Here is a 22,023-nt window from a genome sequence, read left to right as displayed (position 1 = left end):
TTTTTTCTGGGCCAGTGTAGTCCTTTTCGAAAACGAAAAACCGAAAGAGTTTCATCTTAGATAGGTTTCTGGTTTATTATCGAGCGATTGAGCAAAAGGGCTTTTTGTGCGTAATGGTCGTGCGTCTAATCCGTGTTTTAAAAAATAAATAAATCCCTTCATTCCTAAATTGAAAACTTCTCCAACAGCCTACCTAGAGAGTGGTTGTCCTCTTCCTGGCCATATATGATCTAAGGGAGTGTTAGATGGTTTAAATGTGTTCTTAGGGCAGGGAGCTGTCAGACCTTTTGGCGAGAAAGATTGATCACACACAGGCTACCGGGGCTCTTTGTTTAGAGCCCGAGCAATAAACAGCCACCTTTCCTCTGCCTCACACTACAGTGGCAAATCATTTCTACTCTCTGCAATGGTATAACCAATAATGCTGAAGGTGTAAGGATGATGGCTTAGGTCAACATTATCCCTATAGGTGAAATAAAATAAATGAAATGGGATGTAGGGCAGGGAGCCATAAACTGTAAAAATGGTGACAAATGCCTGTTAAATAACCCGAATGCCTTCTTACATTGACACAAATATTGTTTGTCCGTGATATTTCCCACAAAGACTTCAATGGTGAATGTCTCCAATAGCATAATTTATTGGAAAACGTAGATATCTAGAGATCGAATTAGGCCAATCTGATGAGCTCAAAATCACATTGAAATCCAATAAAACTTCATATTTCTCTCCATCTGTCTGTCTGACTGACTGTCTGTCTGTCTGTCTGTCTGTCTGTCTGTGTGTCTCTCCTTCTCTCTCTTTCTGTCTCTCCCTCTCCTGTGTGTGTGTGTTGGGGGAGGGGTGGCCATGTTGTTGGATGTGTGGTGCAGCTTTTCCTCTCCGAGCAAACACCTTCAAGAAAGTCTAAAGATTAACGCCTCGGTACTGATAACTACTGTGGGCGTCGCCGCATTATGAGACACAAATGTGTCTGCTGAAATGATTTGTGATGAGTGCCAAGCTACAAACAAATGCGCACACGTAGCCCTGCCACAACTCACACGCGCGTACTCGGACGGCAATACTGCGTGGACGCGCAAGGAAGGCACTTTTTTTTTGTGGTGAACAAACTGACCCCAAAAATGTGTAAATAAAGCCACCCCTACCCCCGGAATGAGGCGTTACCATTCCGACTTTCTCGATCAATCACAGGGGACAGTGGCTTCTTTTGATAAAAACCCCAAATTGTCATTGGGCAGATGCAATCATGTGACAAGCAGCACGGTCTAATTCCAACCATGTCCTCATGAAAGCAATAGTTTATGGCATACAGGTCTCCCATACGACTATATCGAGTTTAGTAGTTTATGAAAATAAACTGCTTATTAATCTGAATTCACTCTTTTAAAAAAAAAAACATCGGCGCGATTTCAACACAAGGAGGAGGAGATGAATTACGAATTTGGGCGAGAAAGTGGTTTTATCAACAGCCAGCCGTCGCTCGCTGAGTGCCTGACATCTCTCGCTAACCCTGTCGGTGATGCTTTTCAAAGTTCATCAATCAAGAGCTCGGCGCTTTCACAGTCGACACTGATTCCTCCTCCTTTTGAGCAGACCATCCCCGGCCTGAACCCGGGCATCCACCCACGCCCCAGCCGCTCAAAGCAGCCGCTGCAGGCTGCATCCCTACCCCCGGAGTACCCGTGGATGAAGGAAAAGAAGAGCATCAAGAGAAACCAGACTGCTGCTGCTGTTGCTGCTGTTGCTGCTGCTTCTTCTGCGACAACGACTGACTCCTCACCACTCTACTTCTCCCCCCAAGGCAAGACATGATGATTAATAACCTCCATGTAAAAAAAAAAGGCTCCTCATTGTCTGAGGATTCCCCCTCAGCAAGGAGCTGCATCCCGGGGCCTTGTGCAACGTGGGCGTCCATTTAAGCCAGGATTTTTGATTTAAGCATGCTTAATCTCATCAAGTAACGCACTGACTTGTGATGCAGTGTAAGAGTGTTAATGTTTGACAGTAATGGAGAGTGATAGATTATTCTTACACGGGCCAGCAACTGGCATGTTCATTAATCTTCACCCTCCGTCCTGTCCTGTCCACGCAGACCCATCATATTCTGCCTGGGGCCCATAAATCTTCCCAGTCCCGGTGCTTGCTTACCACAAGTTTCACCCCAGAGCTTGTTTTCCCTTCCCACACACACACACACACACACACACACACACACACACACACACACACACACACACACACACACACACACACACACACACACACACACACACTTGTGTTGCTGTTTTATTTCTCGCGAGCTTTTCTGTGATTAAAAAATAATCTTTGGTTTATTTTTCTAGGTTCGCCAGAGGTGCCAGAGGTTGATGTTGGCGGCGGGGGGGCATCCCGGAGGTTGAGGACCGCGTACACCAACACACAACTTCTGGAGCTGGAGAAGGAGTTTCATTTTAACAAATACTTGTGTAGACCGAGGCGAGTGGAAATAGCTGCTTTGCTGGATTTGTCAGAGAAGCAGGTGAAAGTGTGGTTTCAGAACAGAAGGATGAAGCATAAGAGGCAGACCCACTGCAAGGAGAACCGGGACAGTGAGGGGAAATACGCGTGCCTCGACGACGGGCCAGAGGACGAGTTTGAGCAGGAAGAGGACAGCAGCGCAGCCGGGACTCTCCTGGAGAGGGAGAGGTATTTCCACCAAAATACCTTAACTTCACAACAGTGTCAGAACGGGCACAATGGGGAGACCCAAAGTCCGGCTGTTTCGCCTTTGAACAGCAATGAGAAAAATCTGAAACATTTTCCTAACCCGGCACCCACTGTTCCCATCTGCGTGTCAACAATAGGCCCGGACAATGATCATTCCCCGGGTCTGGACGTGTCTTTGCAGGATTTCCAAGTTTTCTCATCCTCCTCCTCTTTCTCACCAAGTTTGTCAGATTCAGCACAAAGTCCCCTCTCTCTATCATCCGAAACTTTCGACCTTTTCTCAGAAACACTCACAACAATCGACCTGCAAAACTTGAGCTATTGAAATATTGGTTTTATTTTAATGCAGGCACTTGTGCCCAGTATATATAGCCCACTCAGTTTTTTTTAGCGTGAACAAATGTCACAAATAAGGTAAGTTAAAGAAAAAACTGCAAAGCTACTATTTAGTCTATGTGGGCAACTTATTCTATTAGGCTGCGAGATGGAAAGTTTATTTTTTTATATGGATTTCGTCTATAACTGAGCAGAATATTCTTCTTGAAATAAAATTTTACATTGATTGGAATCAGCAGCGCTATTGTCTTATTTCACACCAAAAACGTTTTTTTTGCAATTAAATACATAAATATATAAGAAGAGACATTAATTATGTTCATGCACAATTCATATTTCTTAAAGTCAAATAATGATACAATAAACCGTTCAATTCAAAAGCCACAGAATATTTTCAATATTATAGGCTTAGTTTATATAGTGTTATCATTTTAAAGTCAACACAAACTTGCCTAAAACAATTAGCCAAATAGATGCAGTGAACCGTGAACAGAGCATTATGAAATACAGATCAAATGCAAATAATATAAATGTAAAATCGTATATAGTTGTATTCCAGTTTTTGTCTTATTTTTCATTCTAGCTTTAGTTCCTTTGTTTTTAACGTGGCTATGCTTCCGGTATCTCAGTGATTTATCTGACAAGAAAAAAAAATCTGATTTATTGCCTCCGCATGTTCAAACCCAGAAAAAAAGAACATTTGCAGCGAGAATTGCCTGCTAGGATTCCCAGGCCAAAAGCTACGACTTTTCTTGGCTCCCTAATTAAATTTTATTGCCTATAAAACTCACAGCACTGAGGGTGCTTGTTTATAGCCCGATCCGCAGTGCAATACAATGTTTTTGAATTAAGATTCGCTCCTAACAGCCATTGTGATTTTTCAAAAACTTTTTTTTTGATTAATTTTTTTTATCTAAAGTTAATTCAAAACATCCGATATAATACTTTTTTTCTTTTCCAAATTGGTGTAAATTACAATTTAATTAATTGTAACTCACACAATAGCAAAGCATAGACCAGCATTAGATCGGGTAGCAGAATGTAGGCTATTTATCCCAGTGATTTATTGTTAATTGTTATCATGAAGGTAGCCTAAATGTATGTTAATCTGGACCAAACGGACCTCGTGTATTGCTGAAGGAATTCTTCACACCGACCAGTTGAGCCTCGCCTCGATAAAAAAAAGCCACAATGTCACAGCCGTGGTCGCCATTTCTTTATTAGGATGTTATTAAATGTTTAGGGAAAATGATCGATGAAAAGCCAGAGATTGTTCCATGAATCACAAGATTAACAATCACACTGATCAATTATTCTGACCAGAGTCTGAAGGCAACGTGTTTTTTTATAGGCTCTGGGCTCCGTGTCTCTCTGCTGCTCTCAGGATTGTGCAGTTGGACTGAGAGCCTCAGAGCAATAATAAAAAAAAAGGTAGGGTGAGGTGTTGAACTTCTATTCCTACTGAGATATGATACTAAGTGATGTCTAACTGTGATCATTTTTAAAAATAGAAGATTAAAGCCTGAGCTCACTGTGTCAGCATGTCTGTGTCTATGGGCCAGACTGAGCACAAATAAATCATATGTTCAGTATTTTTAAGAAGGCAGGGCACTTATTTCTTAGCACACTCACACTGCTAGTCTCTTTATAAATATATTTATATATATATATATATATATATATATATATATATATATATATATATATGTATATGTAACCTGCATTCACAGGTTTACCAATGACAACGTGCCCATAGGCCTGCAATGTGCAAAGTAATTTAATCATTTGGTTATAAGATTTAGTCATTTGTGCATGCAGTGAGGGATGTAATGAGTGATACAAGGGACAGGCAGGAAGAGGGCAAAAAGCAGAAACTTTATGGGAAACTAGATACAACTCTGTGCCAACAGATCAGCCCCCCCCACCCGCACCCCCACGCATGAGCATGCACGCACACACACACACACACACACACACACACACACACACACACACACACACACACACACACACACACACACACACACACACACACACACACACACACACAGGTCAAGGGTCAAGCTGGCTCTCCTCTTCTCTCCAAGCTGGGAGGAACTTCTACCAGGTCAGGAGGGGGTCAGGGTTTGAATGACCTCAGAGGGTTTGTGGCTCATAAAGAATGTATTGGTTACTCAGATAACTCTGAACAGGAAGTGACATCAGAACATGTATGCAACAACAATAATATTCATGCAGAATAGGATCTAAGGTTTAATTTTGCATTAAGAAGTGAGCAATTTGATTGTATATCACAATCACCCAAAGATCTAAAGGGCTGGTGCTCCTTTTCTCAGGATGATTCTGATTAACATCCATAGCATTTTAAGACTTAATCAAAAATATAAATCAAACGTTTAAAAACGTGCATCACTGTTATATATCTGTCTAGGCATTGTATGGATTTAGAGTCATCCAAAGCGGCTGTGTGTGTGTGTGTGTGTGTTTGTGTGTGTGTGTGTGTGTGTGACAAACATCGTCCACCACCTGCAGCAAAAGTAAACACTGAAGCTCCTCACACAGCCCCTCGAGAGCTGCGCTGACATTTCTGTCTCATTTCTCCACAACAACAGGCTATACAGTTCAAAGGCTCAGTCTTTAAGCCTGGATTGGGTGATTCTGCCTGTCAAAGGAAGACTAATGAATGACTGACTCCTTTATAAACAATATGACAACCGGCTGCTTTCACTGAATACACCAGGAGGCACAGGTTTGACTTAAGCAGTACGGTTTTTTTTTTTGCTTCAGATAGGTTGGAAAAATTGTGTTTGTCATGGATTGTACAAGGCCCAAATACCGACCCTTGTGGAACCCCAGGTAAGACTTTTGTTTCTGCAGATTTAAAACTGCCTGTAGAAACATAAAGAATCCTGTAGTAAAGTAAAGTACAGGACCTGCTAAACTGACTGAATCAGTGAGCCTTTGAAATAAAACGTTGTGAGGTCAATCAGTGCTAAAATTTCTGTGAGTTTTCTGTGAGTCAGTTGATCTTGAAGTCAATAATTACTCTCATAAGGGTCGTTTCGGTGCTATTGTTGGCTCTAAAACCTGGTATGTATCATACTGTATATAGTATCGTGAAGTTAAAGATATTCACCCAGTCATCTAAATACAGTTTATTCAAGTATTTGGCGTGAAAGAGTGCGATTATTTATTATACCTAAATCCAGATTTCTATGGTGTTATAAAGCAACAAATAAGTGTTTTGGTAGAGATGGAATCAGGTGAACTGGTGGAAGACTTTAGGCACTGACTCACTTCCTTCAGATCTTTGGAGTTGACAGGTGAAAAAAGTGGACATTGAGCTCATAACAGTAGCTGTTCTTGTGGGGCTGGATGTATTGTTGCAAGAAATGAATATATTATCTCAAATGTGAGAGGCGTTTCTTTAAAAAAAAAGACTAGTTAGAATATAAACTCATAAAAAACTGTCTCACAATCTATGCAAATATTCAAAATATGACTTAGGAATAAACCAGCGCAGCAGAAGTTGCACACAGGCTCCTTCAAACATATTTGCTGCTCAAAGACAGAAAAACACCTGGCACAGAAGAACCCTGCAGAACAGTTTTATATAGCCTAATGGCCTTCTCAGCTATTAATGATCCTTGTTTAGATTTATAATGTTGACATATTCATAAACCCAAAGTGCATGCATCATTGTAAAAAAGACACTTCCAATGTGTCCAGTGAGTCAGTCACAGACTTAAGTGCCAGAGAAATATTATCTGGAATCAATCAAAAATATGATCGTGCGTTATCCGCTGACTTTATTAGTCTGTAAAGACCCATTGCTCCAATAAAGCATCAACTCCCCGTCATCAGTAGCAGTCAAAAACTATATACTACACGCACACACACACACACACACGGACACACACACACACACACACACACACACACACACACACACACACACACACACACACACACACACACACACACACACACACAAGCTGATGGGCCAATAAACGTCAGCGTGGATGAACAACAGGCAGGTTTCAGTGTTTATTTTCTGCACTGAACTGAACTGTGTGATCAGATATAAATAATTAGCAGATTAACTTCCGTGTGCGTAAACTCGTTGCTGCTTCCGTGTCATGGGGAGTTGTTTCACTCGCCGGACGGTCCACTTCTGCTGCCTGCCAGGAACAAACTGACTTTAAAATGCGTGCGATTCCCGAGGAGTTAACGACGCTCGTTTCAGGTAAAAACAAACAAACAAACACAAAAACTCCACAAACACAGCGAGTGTTTTTCCGAGTTCATTTAGAGCTTGTGTCACAAAGTCCAGCTTAAGAGACCGTTGTCTAAAGAGGAAGCGCAGACTCAACATGGATGACTAAAGCTTGTATTCACTTGAGTCCACCTCGTCAACACACCACAGTGCTGTTATTGATTTAAACCCGGTTATACTGCTGATTAGTTGCCTAACAAACAATACAAGTTGACGTTAAAGCTGCAAACTTCTGTGTTGTGCTTTTTGAAATGTAATATGATCTCCAGCATTACTGGGGCCACGTGACTGCCAAAATAAAACACCACAAATGCTGATTATGAATGTTTTACCCAGCATGCTTTTGTTTTGTTTTTTAGACCTAGAGTATTTCCTCAGTGATGGATTAAAAAGTGAAAATCTAAGCAAGAAGGCGAAAGAGAAGAGGGAAGCCTTCATCAAACGGATTAAAGAGGTCAAATCGGGGTATGTGTGTTTGCACTGCAGGCTACATCAGTAATCTGGTTTTTACAGATTCTAATGTGTGACAATTGTTGACATCTATTTGCTTTATTCCCCCAACAGTTTCCCACACGATTTCAAGGAAAAAAGTAAGCATTAGTCTTATACTTTATTAAATATACTAGTGATTCCCAACCTGGGGGTCGAGACCCACACAAGAGGTCACAACATGAATCTAAGGGGTCACAAGATGAGTTGAATGTATTATATCTGGATAAAACCCTTGAAATGTATCATCTCATTTTCAAAAATGATCATTTCCAACTTAGAATATAGGAAAATTATAAATTCAGACACAGAAATTATGAAGAGTTTTAGACCTTTCTCTAGGCCTATTAGCACATTTGTTAACTAACTAAACTACTGAATTGCGCCTTTTTATATACTTTTCCAAACAAAAAAAGGGGGGAAATCACTCAAGTGAAATGCTCACACGTCATACTCACATTACAATATAACACGTACGCCACTGTTACTAAACAGCACTTTCTGTTTACTGTAGTAGGTGGAGATGACTCAGATGATGATGAGGAAGTTGACAGCAACAATGACGGAGGGTCGCTGCAGTCAGAGCGCACGGACAAGGATGAAGAGGCTTGCGAAGGTAAAAACCACAAGCACTTAGCAGATGTCCAAAAGTTGACATGCTAACTGCTAATAAGCTGTGGATTAAAGTATTGAAAATTGCATCTTGGCATGAAAATATACAAATCTTTGGGTCTCCTCCTCGGAGAAAGTGACTTTGAGTGACACAATGAGGGAGACATTCCAACTGTAACTTGGCAACATACTTGGGAAGCAATTTGGGGGCACAACTGCTACTCCCACTGCCTCTTTCACCCCACCCCTTTTACAGCTAGAGCATGCTTTATTGCTCTCAGCCACAGTCTGGGGGCTCAACATTACTGCCATGGCTGTAGTTTGAGAAAAAAAACACGCCTCAATGTACAGTAGCTTTCACCCTGAATGCCTCATCACAGCAATATGCAAGCTTTTGTATATTTACTTTTAAAAATAGAGTATCAGGGAAATCCTTGTGAAATGGCTATTAGGCGTCTGGGGTTTATGGGCTGCAAGCAGCTGCCAGTTTTATGGCTGCTCTTTCACACAAAGCAACTTTGACACAGCAGTTGAACATTTGCATTGAAGTTGCACGCTGCAAAGGGAATCTCCTCCAGAGAGAAGCAAAACAATGCTTAGTTGAGCCTATGTGGCTTTTGCTACTTATTTTAACATCAGTCAAACAAATACATGATCAATTACATACATGAAGAATACACAAAGTTTGTCAGAAACCCATCTGTTTATGTTTAGCATTGTGAATACAAATGTATTTTTCACTCTTAAAAGATTAAAAACACTTTGAGAGGATAATTCGTTTCCTCAACTCTTCTTCAGGTGCCCAGCAGGCCCCAGCTGTCGCGGCTCAGGACCTGACGTCTGTCTTTAAGGCAGGGTACCTTGAGAAGCGCAGAAAAGGTGGGTGCTTTGTTGACACGTACACGACATTTGTTTTAATAGAGAGGATGTCACACATAAATTTGCAAGCTCCCGTTATGTACATCTGTTTGAATATTCCTATTTCCTCACAAAACCCCAGTCAGTCCTGTTCTCTGTTAACCCCACATCAAAAGGTATTATGTATAACCTTTAAAACCTTATTTCAAAATTACATTGCGCCTCAATGACAACTGTTGGGAATAAGGCCTAAATTCTACTTTTACAGAAGACACATGGGACTCAATCCTTAATCTGATACACTCCACTTTCATGCATGCTCGACATGCACTCTTGCAATTTAACGTAGTCCACCGTATCCACATATCTAAAACCAAATTAGCTCAAATGTTTCCCGATGTGGACCCTACATGTGTTAAATGGCCATAAATTCCTTACTCCTTCACACTTAGTGGACCATGTGTTTATTTTTAGTTATGTTGTGGATATCAGTCTTTCAAACAATTTCTGTAACCCTTCACCAACAAATTGAGCCAAATCATATTCCTGCCGGTTTTGGCATTGCTCCAGACTTGGATTTGCCTAAAACAAAACCGTATGTTGGCTTTTACCTCTTTGCTATCTTTCTTAAGGGCCCCTGCTTCCCATTAACACTGGATTATGTCCTGTAAAGACATCATGTCCTCTATGAATCTAGAGACATTTTTGTATACTACCTGGGGAACGTGTGAATTTTACAAAGCGTGGTGCTTGTTCTTGATGTTTTTCAAGAAGTCCACTCCAATAATCTATCCCTCTTTTTTCCTATTCTGTTTATTTATTTACTATTTTTATTATTCCATGACTAATTTCCCCATTACTATTAATGTATTTTATAGATATTTTCCCTGCATTGTCTATGACGTGTTTGTTATTGTTTGGGAAGAAGGATGTGTTGTCTTCGTTTCCTGTACAATGGCTGTTCTATTCATTCTTGACAATAAATAGAAAGAAAAACGTATTTGCAAGTTATTGATTTTACGTTTTGACCTACAACGTCCTCTTTAGGCAAAGCATCTAAGTGTCTTAACTTTATTAAGACAAGAAAATGACATCTCCACCTAAAATTAGGATATCATATGATATAGCACCCTTAATCCCACTGCCATTTTTCACACTTTTTGCAAAACATAGCTCCAATTGCCCTCCTAAATATACCCGAAAATGATCTATATCTTGTTCGGCTGAAATTATTGTCTGTTTTTCCTCCACAGATCACAGCTTTTTTGGCACTGAGTGGCAGAAGAGATGGTGTGCTCTAAGTCATCATACCTTCTACTATTATGGCAGTGAGAAAGGTACTTAATTTGTTTTCACATTTCATCCTGGTCAATAATGAATCACATCCTGTTTGAAAAAAGCAGATGGCTGTTTGACAGTGACATTGCAGTTGTTTATCTGAACCATTAATGATGATGTTTTAATTTCCTGTAACCAGACAAGCAGCAGAAGGGGGAGTTCAGTATCGACGGTTACTCTGTCAAAATGAACGGCACCTTACGGAAAGACTCAAAGAAAGACTGCTGCTTTGAAATTACGGCTCCAGACAAGCGAGTCTATCAGGTGCGCATGTCTCTTGGTGATGATTTGAGTCACTGCTGTACGCCGTAATTAAAAACACAAATGTAGACTTGAGATGTGCTGTGTTTAAAACTTGGCAAGGCGTGTGTGTGCATGCACTTCATTAAGTCGTTATTTTTAAAACCTATTCATTCATTTGACACTGCTGCCTTTGCAATGGCTCAACCTGACACGCATATTTAAAAAGCCAAAATGAGTGTTTCTAACATTCAGGGTCTTCCATGCGGAACATTTTACTATGCATAAATGCAGTATTATTTGTTTATGTTAATTAATATATGTAAAACTGCATATTGCACTGACTACAGTTTTCATTTCTCTCTTCTTTCATCACAGTTTTGTGCGTCATCGGCGAAAGAGGCGGAGGAGTGGGTGAAACAGATAGACTTTGTTTTGAGAGGTTTGAGCTGTTTCAAGCATAACAACTCATTAGCATGCTCTATAATGTCAGAAATGGCCACATTTGTTTCTTCATGAGTGATAAAACAACAGAGAAGTCAGGGTTCGTACAAAGTCTAGAAAGTTTGGAAAATGCTTGATTTTAACCACTATGTTTTAAGGTTTAGGAAGATGCTTGTATTTGAATATACTCCTTGAAAATTGAAAAAAAAACAAAAGTCTTGTAACATTTGAAAATTATCAATTCTGTCATCATTTATGCTTGTTGTCTCCTTGTGTCTCACACCAGACGTGGAGCTTACCCTAACCCTATATCGGAACCTAAAAGAACTTAATGAGTTGACAACAGCACTAAACTAGTAAATTCATTTCTAGTAACAATTTCGATGTGATGATAAAGGTATAGAGAGTGTGGACAATTTTGTTTTAGGTACCTTGAAAGTGCTTGAATTTTACTCTTAAAAAGCTGTTTTAACTGGTGCATGAATCAAAAGTTGATGTATGTGTGTATGCATATCAAAAGTATTACGATCGCCTGTTTGTAGATATGTCGGGCATCATTCCAGAAGATGAAGAGGAGGAACAGGAAGTGTATGATGACGTTGGACCTATAGAAGATACATCTGAGTCTGAGCCGATCGACGAAGACATCTATGAAGAGCTCCCAGGTCTGACCATGTGTTGTATCGCTGTGACGATCTCTGTTGTCCTGCTGATCATGGGTCTGTTTATGCAAGACTACCTCCACCGAGCTGTGCCATAGCTTGAGTATCCCACAATGATATCATTGCCATATTATTGTGGGATGGGGGTAGGGGGAAAAATGAATTGGTTTGTTTGCATTTCTTTAAACCAAAAACATCAACTTGGGTGGTGCTAAGCCGTGGATGCGGCTACGATGCCCTTGCAAAATAGAAAGTGGAGATAGCTGAAGGGTAAAAGAATAACTGCCCACTACTTGTACAGAGAATCGTAACCTTTTAATTCATAGCACACTCATTTATCAATATATTGTCTTGTTTCTCCAGAGGATGATGTGACCACTCCAGCAAAGGTGCCTCCAAAGGTGGAGCAAGCCAGCAAACCCGCTCCTCCTGCTGCTGCTTCAGGTACACGGCCCAGATTTTCCTGTTTGGACTACAAAGATATGAGCGGTGTATTCAGATAGAGTTAAGTCACTTTTGGGGTATATATATATATACAGAAGATAGGATGAACATTTTGAATGAACATGCTGTCACACAGTTTTTATGGTTGTTGTGAGCACACTCAAACTTCCAAGCTGTCGTAAACAAGAAGTGACATTTACAGAGGAAGTTTCTGTGAACATGCGCAACTGAAAGTTAACACAACGCTGGAAATAACTTTTGGCCTAGTTGGGCAACTTCCCTTTACTATAATTGACATAAGTGTCTGTGTTCTATAAGTGCAAAAATAACATGTTCTCTATTTACTGTAACTATGTAAACTAACCACAACACACACTCTAGGGGCTGCCTATAAACAGGAAATGGTCCCATTTTAGATCAATAAATAGGCTGAGAGGCAGAAATAAAACTAGAAAGTAGCTGTGTCCTACTTCCTACTACTTATTACTTGTTTGCAGCATACTACAATTTTGCAGGTAGCAAAACACTAAAATCAATATACCTGACCATTTCATAACTAAAAAAGAAAAGATGCAATACACATGCTGTGCAAAGGCAAACAAACTGTGGCAATAGAGCTGCAACTAACAATCATTTTTATTCTCTATCAATAATTATGTCTACAGAATGACAGAAAATTATGAAAAATGTAAATCACTATTCCCTAGAGTCCATGTCAGGTCCTCAAATGTTTTTTGTAACTAAAACCCAAAGAGATTCAGTTTAAAATGATATAAACCAGAGAAAATCCTCACAATGGGAGTTTTTGCTTTAAAAAATACTTATATGATGAATAGATTGTCATTGCAGAATAATTTTCTCTTAATCAAATGCTCCTTTAATTGACTACTACTCAACAATGACAATGCAAATGAAACCTAAGAAACACAAAGCTAGATAAGTTATTTTGTTTACTGAGGTGTTCCTGTAGCTGTTTCACCTCCATCCACTATTGGCTGCTCCTCCATTTATTTTGTGCATTGCATTGTGAGAGAATAGCATTCAGCAGCACACTCAGAAAAAACATGCTACATTCCAAATCGCATACTTTTTCTTTTTACTTTCAGTACACTACAGTTGCCCTTACAAAGTGCATATTGTTGCATGCAGTATGCATTCAACCGGACATACGACTTCTTCATCTCAACGTGCCTTAAACTTTGACCCTCTGGCTCATCGAATTGAGAACTGTGGGTGAGAATAGCCAGCCAAAAGTATACTAGTTTGCATACCGCAAACTATGAACGGATGCAGTAGGTCAGCCTGGTATTTCTGGCATACTGTATTTGACGTACTATGTATTGGGACATACTAAATACTTTTTCTGACATGCCTTATTGTATGGTAGTATAGTCCAATCCCAATCTCCACACTTACATACTCTCAGAGACACATTCCTGGTAACTCTGCAGGGGTTTAGGGCTGTCTCACTGTGTGATCATCAAGTACATTTTCTGAACACTTTCCGTATGTCCACATTTTCGATGGAATTGCCCACAATTTATAGCGTTTTAATGTTGAAACACGTGGTAACTGGGGGAAGCCCGGAAGCGTTAAAAATAAACAGTAAACAAGGAGGATTGGGAGGGATGGGTATTCATCCTGGCATTTTACATTTACACAGATATATTACATTAACATTAAGTATTCAAGATGGTACATTAAAGAAAAACAAAAAAAACACATTCTTTTAATTTTGAGTAAATTGATCATTTGCCTTCTCCACTCTGCAGAGAGATGTTCAAATTTCTCAGCCGGGAAGAAGGTAGAAGTAAAATATAAAGTCCCAAACCCACAATTGTAACCTGTTTTGGCGTCGTCAAGGTAACGTGATATGTTGCTCCCATTCCTGTTCATACCATTTCGAGGTCTTACAGCCTCTCACACTCAGCCACTTACCAGGTGACGTCAGTTAAATCCCTGATGGTTCAGGGGGTTTAAGTTTTAGGGTTGAGTTTGGCCCTCAATATTTCTTTAGTCTGTATACTGACTGTTTTGAGTGTACTTTATTTTGTCACTTTGCCAGTGTGAACATACATGGTAGTATGAACTTGGTGGCTACTGTCTAGCTCCAGTTCTATTTTAGGCTCTCCGCTGCCTCCTGTTGGTTTTGCTGCACACAAACAATCACTGCTGTGTCAGACCTGTACTCATAGCTTATTACTCTCTGTAGGAAAAATAAATATGTTGTCTTTTTTCCCCTTTTCAATGCAGTTGATAAGAGCACAGACTACCCCAACTTCTACCAGGGCTTATGGGACTGTGCAGGGGACCACCCAGATGAGTTGTCCTTCAAACGTGGAGATGCCATCTACATCCTGAGCAAGGTATGGTTCGGGGAATCCTGCTTGTCAGATGTAAAACCTTGATTCGTCCCTTAATGAGTGTTTTCTTGATGCATGGTGAAACCCAACTGCGACGCAAAGGTTGTGTAAGGGGGTTTGCAGTCAGAGTGGTCCTGCTGGTCTCAGACCACCTAAAGTGAGTTATTTCTAGGCCCTCAGAGGAACCGACTGTTCATATCCTTTACTGGCAGCACCTGGCTCACTGCCTTGAGGTGGACGGCTGATGGTAAGAGGCAGACTGGGCTAGGTTCTCTCTCTGGCACTGTGATGGGGATTAGTTGTGTCACAACGGAAACTGTTTTAGTGCTGCTGGCGGAGGCTGGGCTTAGCTGGCACACAGCGCCATTCCATCACTTCCATCTGGACTGTTTCAGCACACTGCCACTGCTGCTCTGCCAGGCGGTGAGCGGCCCTCAGCCCACACACCTCAGACGTCTCTCTCACCTCGCCAAATAGGAATGTGTGTTCTCAGGAAACCCAGGCTCAGTCCGCCACTCTGTTTCAGAGCAGGTGAGGACGTGTAGTGGACGCACAATTTCCGAGGCTTGTCGGCTAGGCGTGGGTGCCAGGTATTGAGAACTGAGGGGCTGTTCTTTATTATGTAACTAAACAGGAGCCCTTTTGTGCTGGTTCATGCAATCGTGGAATTGGATTTAGATGGGATTCATTGAACATGCTTGTTTTTGAACATTGCACTGCAAATAAGTCAAGGGATTTTATACTTACACAGATGCATTTCGACCCTGTGGTTTGTTTAAAATAAAAATAAATAAAAAAGGTGGGAAATGTGCATCATCTAGACTGGCTATTTTTCCTGTCTGGTTTGGTTTCTATGGAGTCAACTGAGACATACCGTTTTCAAGTGGCTAGGTCCTTTTCCTCATTCAAGTCTGCCATCTAGTGGCAAATAAAAGCCATGAAGACTTAAAAACACATGACTGATGAGCTCTAAGCATAATTTATTTGTAAAAACCTGAGTTATAATTTTAACTAATAATACATTTCCTTTCATTTTTTTAGTCAGCATATAAAGTAGGCTGCATCTACAAGTTGTTTTCATTATTAAATACTTGTTTATTTTCTGATGTATAGATTAAATGCTTGATCAGAAAAGAGTGCAAACTGCCCATCGTTTGCCAGAGCCTGGGGTGACATCTTTATATTTTGTCTGACCAACAGTACAAAATCTAAATAAATAGTCTTCACGTTTTCATATTTGAGAAGCAGAAACGCGAATGTTCAGTGTTTTTGTTTGATAAATGATTTAAGCAAATAACGGATTATCAACATTGTTAATCTTTCATTGACCAGCTAATTGATAAATTGATTTAGCACTAATGGAAGGTAACAAACGCACAAAGCAGACAGACACCATCAACACTCATTGGCCAAATGCCTGTTTATGACTCCTTCTTCGTGCGTGGAAAAGGACCAAGAATCAAGTTGCCCTTTCACTCAGACTGGGAGTGCCATTAGCTGAAACCTTGGTGTTGGGGGTTGTGGCCTGCTGCGAGGGCAATGACCATAAAACCTGTCTGGACTGCAACAGCCAGCTGCAGCTAAAGGGACAGTCGACCCCCCCCCCCCCCCAGTCGCTTCCTCCTCCCCCATTCTCCTTTCTAACTCAACCCTGCATCCCTCCCCCATTCCGCAGGCCAAAAATAGCTGTAGTGTTACAGCTGCGAGACCCCCCAGTCAGGACCTGGGTGTTGATTATAGGGCCTGACTGGGAGTGAGGGAGTGTGTTGTCCGGATATGCTGCACCCCCCCTCAAAGTCGCAGCACATAAAACTAATCGAGAGGTGTAACATCTTACTTAACTTAAGTGGCTGGATGGGTTGATAAAAGTAAACGCTGTCAAAACACGCTGCTGCTACTGTTATTCTCGTGTTTCTGCACATCTTGGCCACATCACCATTTGGTGCACAGCTTGTGCTTGTAAACTGATTAATTTCATTTGGTAGAAGTAATACAATTATGGGACAGTACTATTATACAGTTTTGTGTAAATGTGTGTGTTATAACAGTGTGTGGTGTCGTTAGTCTTCCAGAGCTCTGTCTATATGTGTTCTCTATGTCGTGTCCCGCACTCACTGAAGCGTGACTTATTTGTTAGCCAGAAACTACACAATGAGGTGTTGCTGTTTTTCAAAAGGCTTGCTGCAGGAAGTCATAATGTGCACACGCGTGCACACACACACACACACACACACACACAGTCACATAGTCTCACGCTCTCTTACACACACCTTATGTCAGTCTGCTATATTATCCCTCAGGGGCTTGTGAAATATAATTTTAATCATGTGATACATTAATGTTTTTTTGTTTGTTTCCTGTGATCTTTAATTTGCTGTTAATATTTTATATACTTTTTTTTTTTTTACTTTATTCATGTCCTGTGTATAAATATTAGACATGGACAATAAGTCAATCAGCTCTTTATCTGACGTGATGAATAGCCCGTCACCAGACAATGGTCAGTGCTAGCCATCACTTGTTATTGTAATCGTCTTGGGTCTAATACTACCATATGATCACTTACATCCATTACTCTCTCCTGGGAATAACTGGACACAGATGTGGTCCCTCCTGGTCCCTGAGTTTTGGCATAGATTTGAAACATTGTGCAGGTTCCTCTTCCTTCAACCTTGTCAGAACATGATCTCCAGCGTTGATTCATGTCCTGGGAAGACTTTGATGTGAGGTCAGGCTTTCGGCCAGAGAGAAAGAGAGAGAGGAGGGGGGGGTATTCTCCTCCTTTCTCAGATCTCTCCTCACAGCATCCCGCCCACATCTCAGCATGCTGACAGCCATTTGGAGCTATTACTTGTCATGCTGTGACAGATTTATGTGTAATGTGCTCTAAGCACACTGGGTTTTTTGTGTGGAGCGGAGGGATGTGTGTGCAGCCTCAAAATCGACAGTGGGTTGTGAGGCAGGACAGGGATCAGGAGATGTGAAGTTGTTGAAGGAATGTAGGTGTTGTTTTGGAGTTGGAAGGAAAACGGTTTTTGGGAATATTTCATAGGTAATGCTGGCAAGAAAAGTGCTTGCAGCTGATGACAGCCAATATTGTTGAGATGACAGAGAATGAGGAAAGGGATGAGAAATGCCATGCAATAGTGGTCCCAGATTGGTCCCAAACCAGGGACATCCTATCCTATGCCGCCAGGGCGCCCTGTCCTTGCTAGTTCTGATCTATTAGACACACTGTCAGTCTTATCCCCAAAGCAATTTCGGTCAAAAGCAACTGGACTTGGTTATTTGTCTAGGAAGACGTTTCACCTCTCATCCAAGAGGCTTCATCAGTTCATGACCAGTCCCAGCCTGGTCAGATCTGTACATGAATTGATGAAGCATCTTGGATGAGAGGTGAAACGTCTTCCTCGACAAATAACCAAGTCCAGTTGCTTTTGACTGAAATTGCTTTGGGGATAACGATGACCTGGACAAATGACAACATTCCCAGGCTTACTGTCAGTCTTAATAACTCCAAATGAACAGGGCTGCTTTGTGTACATGTAGAGCTTTCATTTTCATTAAACCTCAGCTTTGTGGTGTGATTATTGATGGTTACATATACTTAATTAAAAGGAAAAATGTTTGCTCTTCATGACAGCAACATTACTTAAAGGAGATTAGGAAATGTGTTTTATTCACAAACTCTTTTCCTCTTCTTGATGTCTCCACTTTGTTCTTCTTCCAGGAGTACCAGAACTTTGGCTGGTGGGTCGGAGAGAAGAATGGAGCCATAGGAATCGTCCCCAAAACCTTTCTGACGGAGCTTTACGTTCTATAAATATCCCATGTAAATTGTCACGTTAAACGTTTTTTATCTCCTCAAACTATATAACTGGAATGAATCCACTATATTTAACATTGTGTCATTTTCAGGATCATTTCCTCCCATATCCACAAGAGACTGATGATGGATCAAAAGATTTCCAGATGACTGAAATACACATTTAAGAGTATTTTTCTATCTGCATGTTGCACTGCTTGGTTATATTTATTTCCTATCCAAAATACAGTTTCTCCACAACATTTCATGCACTGCTTTTGGCAGATTTGCTAATTGCAAATGACATTATTAATAAAGATGTAAAAGTTTCTGTTGTATCAGCTTTTTTGTAATTTAACCTGCGATTTAAGCCACAAGGTGGCAACAGAGTCTCTTTAAAGGTCATAGATTACTCCCTCTGTAATGGAGATGCTCAAGGCTGAATAGCCACGTTTTTTTGTTGCTGGGAGAGAAATTTTGATGTTTTCACTGAATTAAAAATGACAGATGACAAGAGACAGGAGGAAGAAGGATAACAGCAGAAATTAATGAAATAAACAGTGCAATAGCAGTTTGTTGAAGTATTTTCTTGAGGAAAAAAACATGAACACGAATAGGAATAAGTGCATTTATCAATAATATATCAGCCCACTGAATCACATTATTTACCTTCTGTAATTCTGTGCAGTTAACATCCGGTTAATGTCAATATCAAATCCTTTGTGCACACCTAGGATACGTAGACAACCCCCTGGATAAATGAAAAATAGTGATTTTTTTTCTTTAAATAGTTCATTCATCTGGTCAGCACTTTTTTTCCTGAGTTTCAAAGGGACACTGTTTTTATTTATTTATTTATTTTATAGCACCTGAGAGATTTTGCTCGGCTGAAGATCACAGCGTGGCAGATGGTTGGCTGTGCCGCATGTCTGAGTGAAACGGCTGAGGTACACTAATAAGACAGCCACCCACACAAATAGCAGGGATGCTTATCGCCCTCTGAGGGGCCGTTTGACAGCAGGCGAGGTGGTGTTGGCTAGGCATATCCCTCCGAGGTTACATACGTACTGTACATATCTTTTTACAGCCTCTTCACTGAAATATCAAAGTTGTAATACGATTTCATCTTTCTGCTCCTTTTTTGGTTTACCGTGGACAAAAGGGGCCTTGTCAAGGTTTTCTCAAGGTTGAGAGAAAACACGTAAGAAAAATGCGTTCATTAACCGACAACTCACTGTATCTTTCTCTACCTCTTCCCTCTATTTTTTTCCCTTGCTCCTGTCTTTCAGTTTTGTTCCCGTTGAGTGATGAGCTAGTCCTCTGTCCTCTGGGTGACATTCAAAACCATCATAAATCCTGCTCTTTACGGTATAGTGCAGCAATAAAGCCTCTCTGCTAATTGGAGATGTAATGAATTACCATAATTAGTTATTGAATATACTACATTGGATATAAGGAGGAAATGCTTTGTTTTAGGGGAGGAAAGGGATGAAGTGAAACAATGTGATATTCCATGAGAGGAGAGTGAGGACATTACCAGTGATGGCAAATCGTTATTCCATCATTTAGGGGTATTATGTAACACTTAAAACATGTTTTTTGTGCTGATGTTGAATTGTGGATTTAACACATAAACACAAATATTTCTTAACTGCTGACATAGATTAGTATATCCCTCCTAAGAGTGCTCTTTTTGATGTTAGGTTATGGGGTTAGGTTGCCATAGACAACTAAGGCTAAATATTGCCTCTCATTTTTATGTGCCAATAAAGGATTTCCTTAATGGATGTCAACTACACCCCCATCCCCCTCTGTTAGATTTGGACAGCCATATCTGCAGAATATACAGGTTCTTTTATTGCAATTTAACATCAAGATATAACGTTTCATAGATAAATGCCACCATGCCATTAATCTAGTGAGCACTAAATTACACTAATGATACCAGAATATCACTAATTAATACTTGCAACCATAAAGATACACTTTTACCGGCCAAATATATATAGATTGAGCTGCTGAGTAATAATAAATAACATTAAATTTGCTGAGAAAGATGATGGAAGTATAAAACAAATTTCCCTTCAGGGCGGAATGCATTCATAGTCATTTTGCACTGACAACTGAGAGCTTATGGATGTCCATTCTTACATAGCCAACTTTAACTTACATTTATACTTCTAATAAGCAATACTCCTACCTCATTGTTCACGCCTTTTGGATAAATACATCTCAGGACAATAACACCACACCAATACACCTTACAATGATAGCTGCTCATCCTTGTCAAGCATCATCATGTACCATCGTCCATTTCAAGCCATCACCCCTGGGATTGGTGAGAAGGCTAAACACTTGATCTATACCACTTTAGAGAGGTAATCTTGATCAAGCTGTCAGCTGTTTCTGCTACTCTTTAACCGGGTCATTCAGCCGTAGATCACATTGCAGCTTCATAGAGAGTTTCTGTCATGAATAACACTGCTTTATTTATGTGGTATCCGCTGGCATTTTGCAGGAAATGTATTACCTTTCTAACTGGCCCTCTGTCAGCATTCCATTAAAGCCTCCCCCTCCCCTCTAAATCTTAAAATTTGAAATAGACACTTTTTAAATGCAAGTCACTCTTAATTGAGGTCAGTTTCTGTTAACATAACTCAAGGCAGCTGACAAATTAAGGTTTCCTCAGCTGGCTTATGACATTGTGAGAAGCAGACGTGGTGTTTTTAAAGTGAAAGCTAACGAACATTGTGACAGGCTCCACTGAAAAATTCATATTTCTGGAATTTGAGGCTTCGATTTTCATGCCTTTCAATGATTTTTCAATATATAATGTGTAATATTATGAGCTGGGGTTAGTGGCAGGCCGGTAAATATGAGCCTAGACAGGTCGTTTATTTCAAGCACTGCACCCACCTTTCTCACATGTTTTCAATGTCTATTCTTCCTTCTTGTTAATTGCCTTCTGCAGACATTGATGTCGAGGGGAAGACCTTTTAGATCTTTGGCGCTGGATAGGAGACGGATATGGCTCCAAAACCACTCTCTGGCTTTGGAAAATCTCACCATCATCCCCCCAAGAGAATGCTACCTCGAACAACATCATGTCACGGCTGATACTTTACACTGATGAAGCTGCAGAGGTGCTTGTCATCTCTCACTTACTGTATGCATCACTGTTACAGACAGGTATCATTGCCCAGGGTTTGGGGTTGGCGGTCCAGACTGTCACTGGGCTGGGTATAGAGCTATGTGCTGACATTCAGAATAAATCAGGCTTATCAACGTGACAGGTGTTTGTCCACCTGCTATAAACATTTCCCACACCTCGCTCCTGCTCCATTTCCTCACAGATTATTTACACGGCTCCAGCCTCCGTATTCTGGCCCTGTTTACTCTCTGTGGCTCTAATATCAGGTCAGCACTCCGCCACTGATTTACTCTACT

General features: G+C 40.6%; 2 protein-coding genes across 3 annotated transcripts; both read left to right on the top strand.

Annotated features, from left to right (window-relative positions):
* The first annotated feature begins 1,428 nt into the window (after positions 1-1,428).
* Positions 1,429-3,184, top strand: hoxa2b (homeobox A2b). Its single transcript, XM_083919180.1, has 2 exons — positions 1,429-1,804; positions 2,346-3,184. The coding sequence occupies exons 1-2, from the start codon at positions 1,432-1,434 to the stop codon at positions 3,032-3,034; spliced, it is 1,062 nt and encodes a 353-aa protein (XP_083775306.1). The 5' UTR covers positions 1,429-1,431; the 3' UTR covers positions 3,035-3,184.
* Positions 3,185-7,184: 4,000 nt separating this feature from the next.
* On the top strand, positions 7,185-18,888 carry skap2 (src kinase associated phosphoprotein 2). Of its 2 annotated transcripts, XM_083917685.1 has the most exons (13): positions 7,185-7,291; positions 7,681-7,786; positions 7,886-7,911; positions 8,325-8,426; positions 9,221-9,301; positions 10,534-10,617; positions 10,758-10,882; positions 11,237-11,300; positions 11,845-11,967; positions 12,328-12,408; positions 14,662-14,774; positions 18,502-18,603; positions 18,690-18,888. In XM_083917685.1, exons 1-12 carry the CDS (start codon positions 7,252-7,254, stop codon positions 18,592-18,594), a joined length of 1,038 nt encoding a protein of 345 aa, XP_083773811.1. In that variant the 5' UTR covers positions 7,185-7,251; the 3' UTR covers positions 18,595-18,603; positions 18,690-18,888. The 2 variants fall into 2 exon arrangements, with proteins under 2 accessions (XP_083773811.1, XP_083773810.1); XM_083917684.1 differs by having other exon boundaries at positions 18,502-18,888.
* Positions 18,889-22,023: the final 3,135 nt, after the last annotated feature.

The sequence above is a fragment of the Echiichthys vipera genome (assembly GCF_963691815.1).
Source record: "Echiichthys vipera genome assembly, chromosome: 8".
NCBI classification, from domain to species: domain Eukaryota; kingdom Metazoa; phylum Chordata; class Actinopteri; order Perciformes; family Trachinidae; genus Echiichthys; species Echiichthys vipera.
The sequence above is the reverse complement of the archived record's forward strand: the minus strand, read 5'-3'. Positions and strand labels throughout refer to the sequence as shown.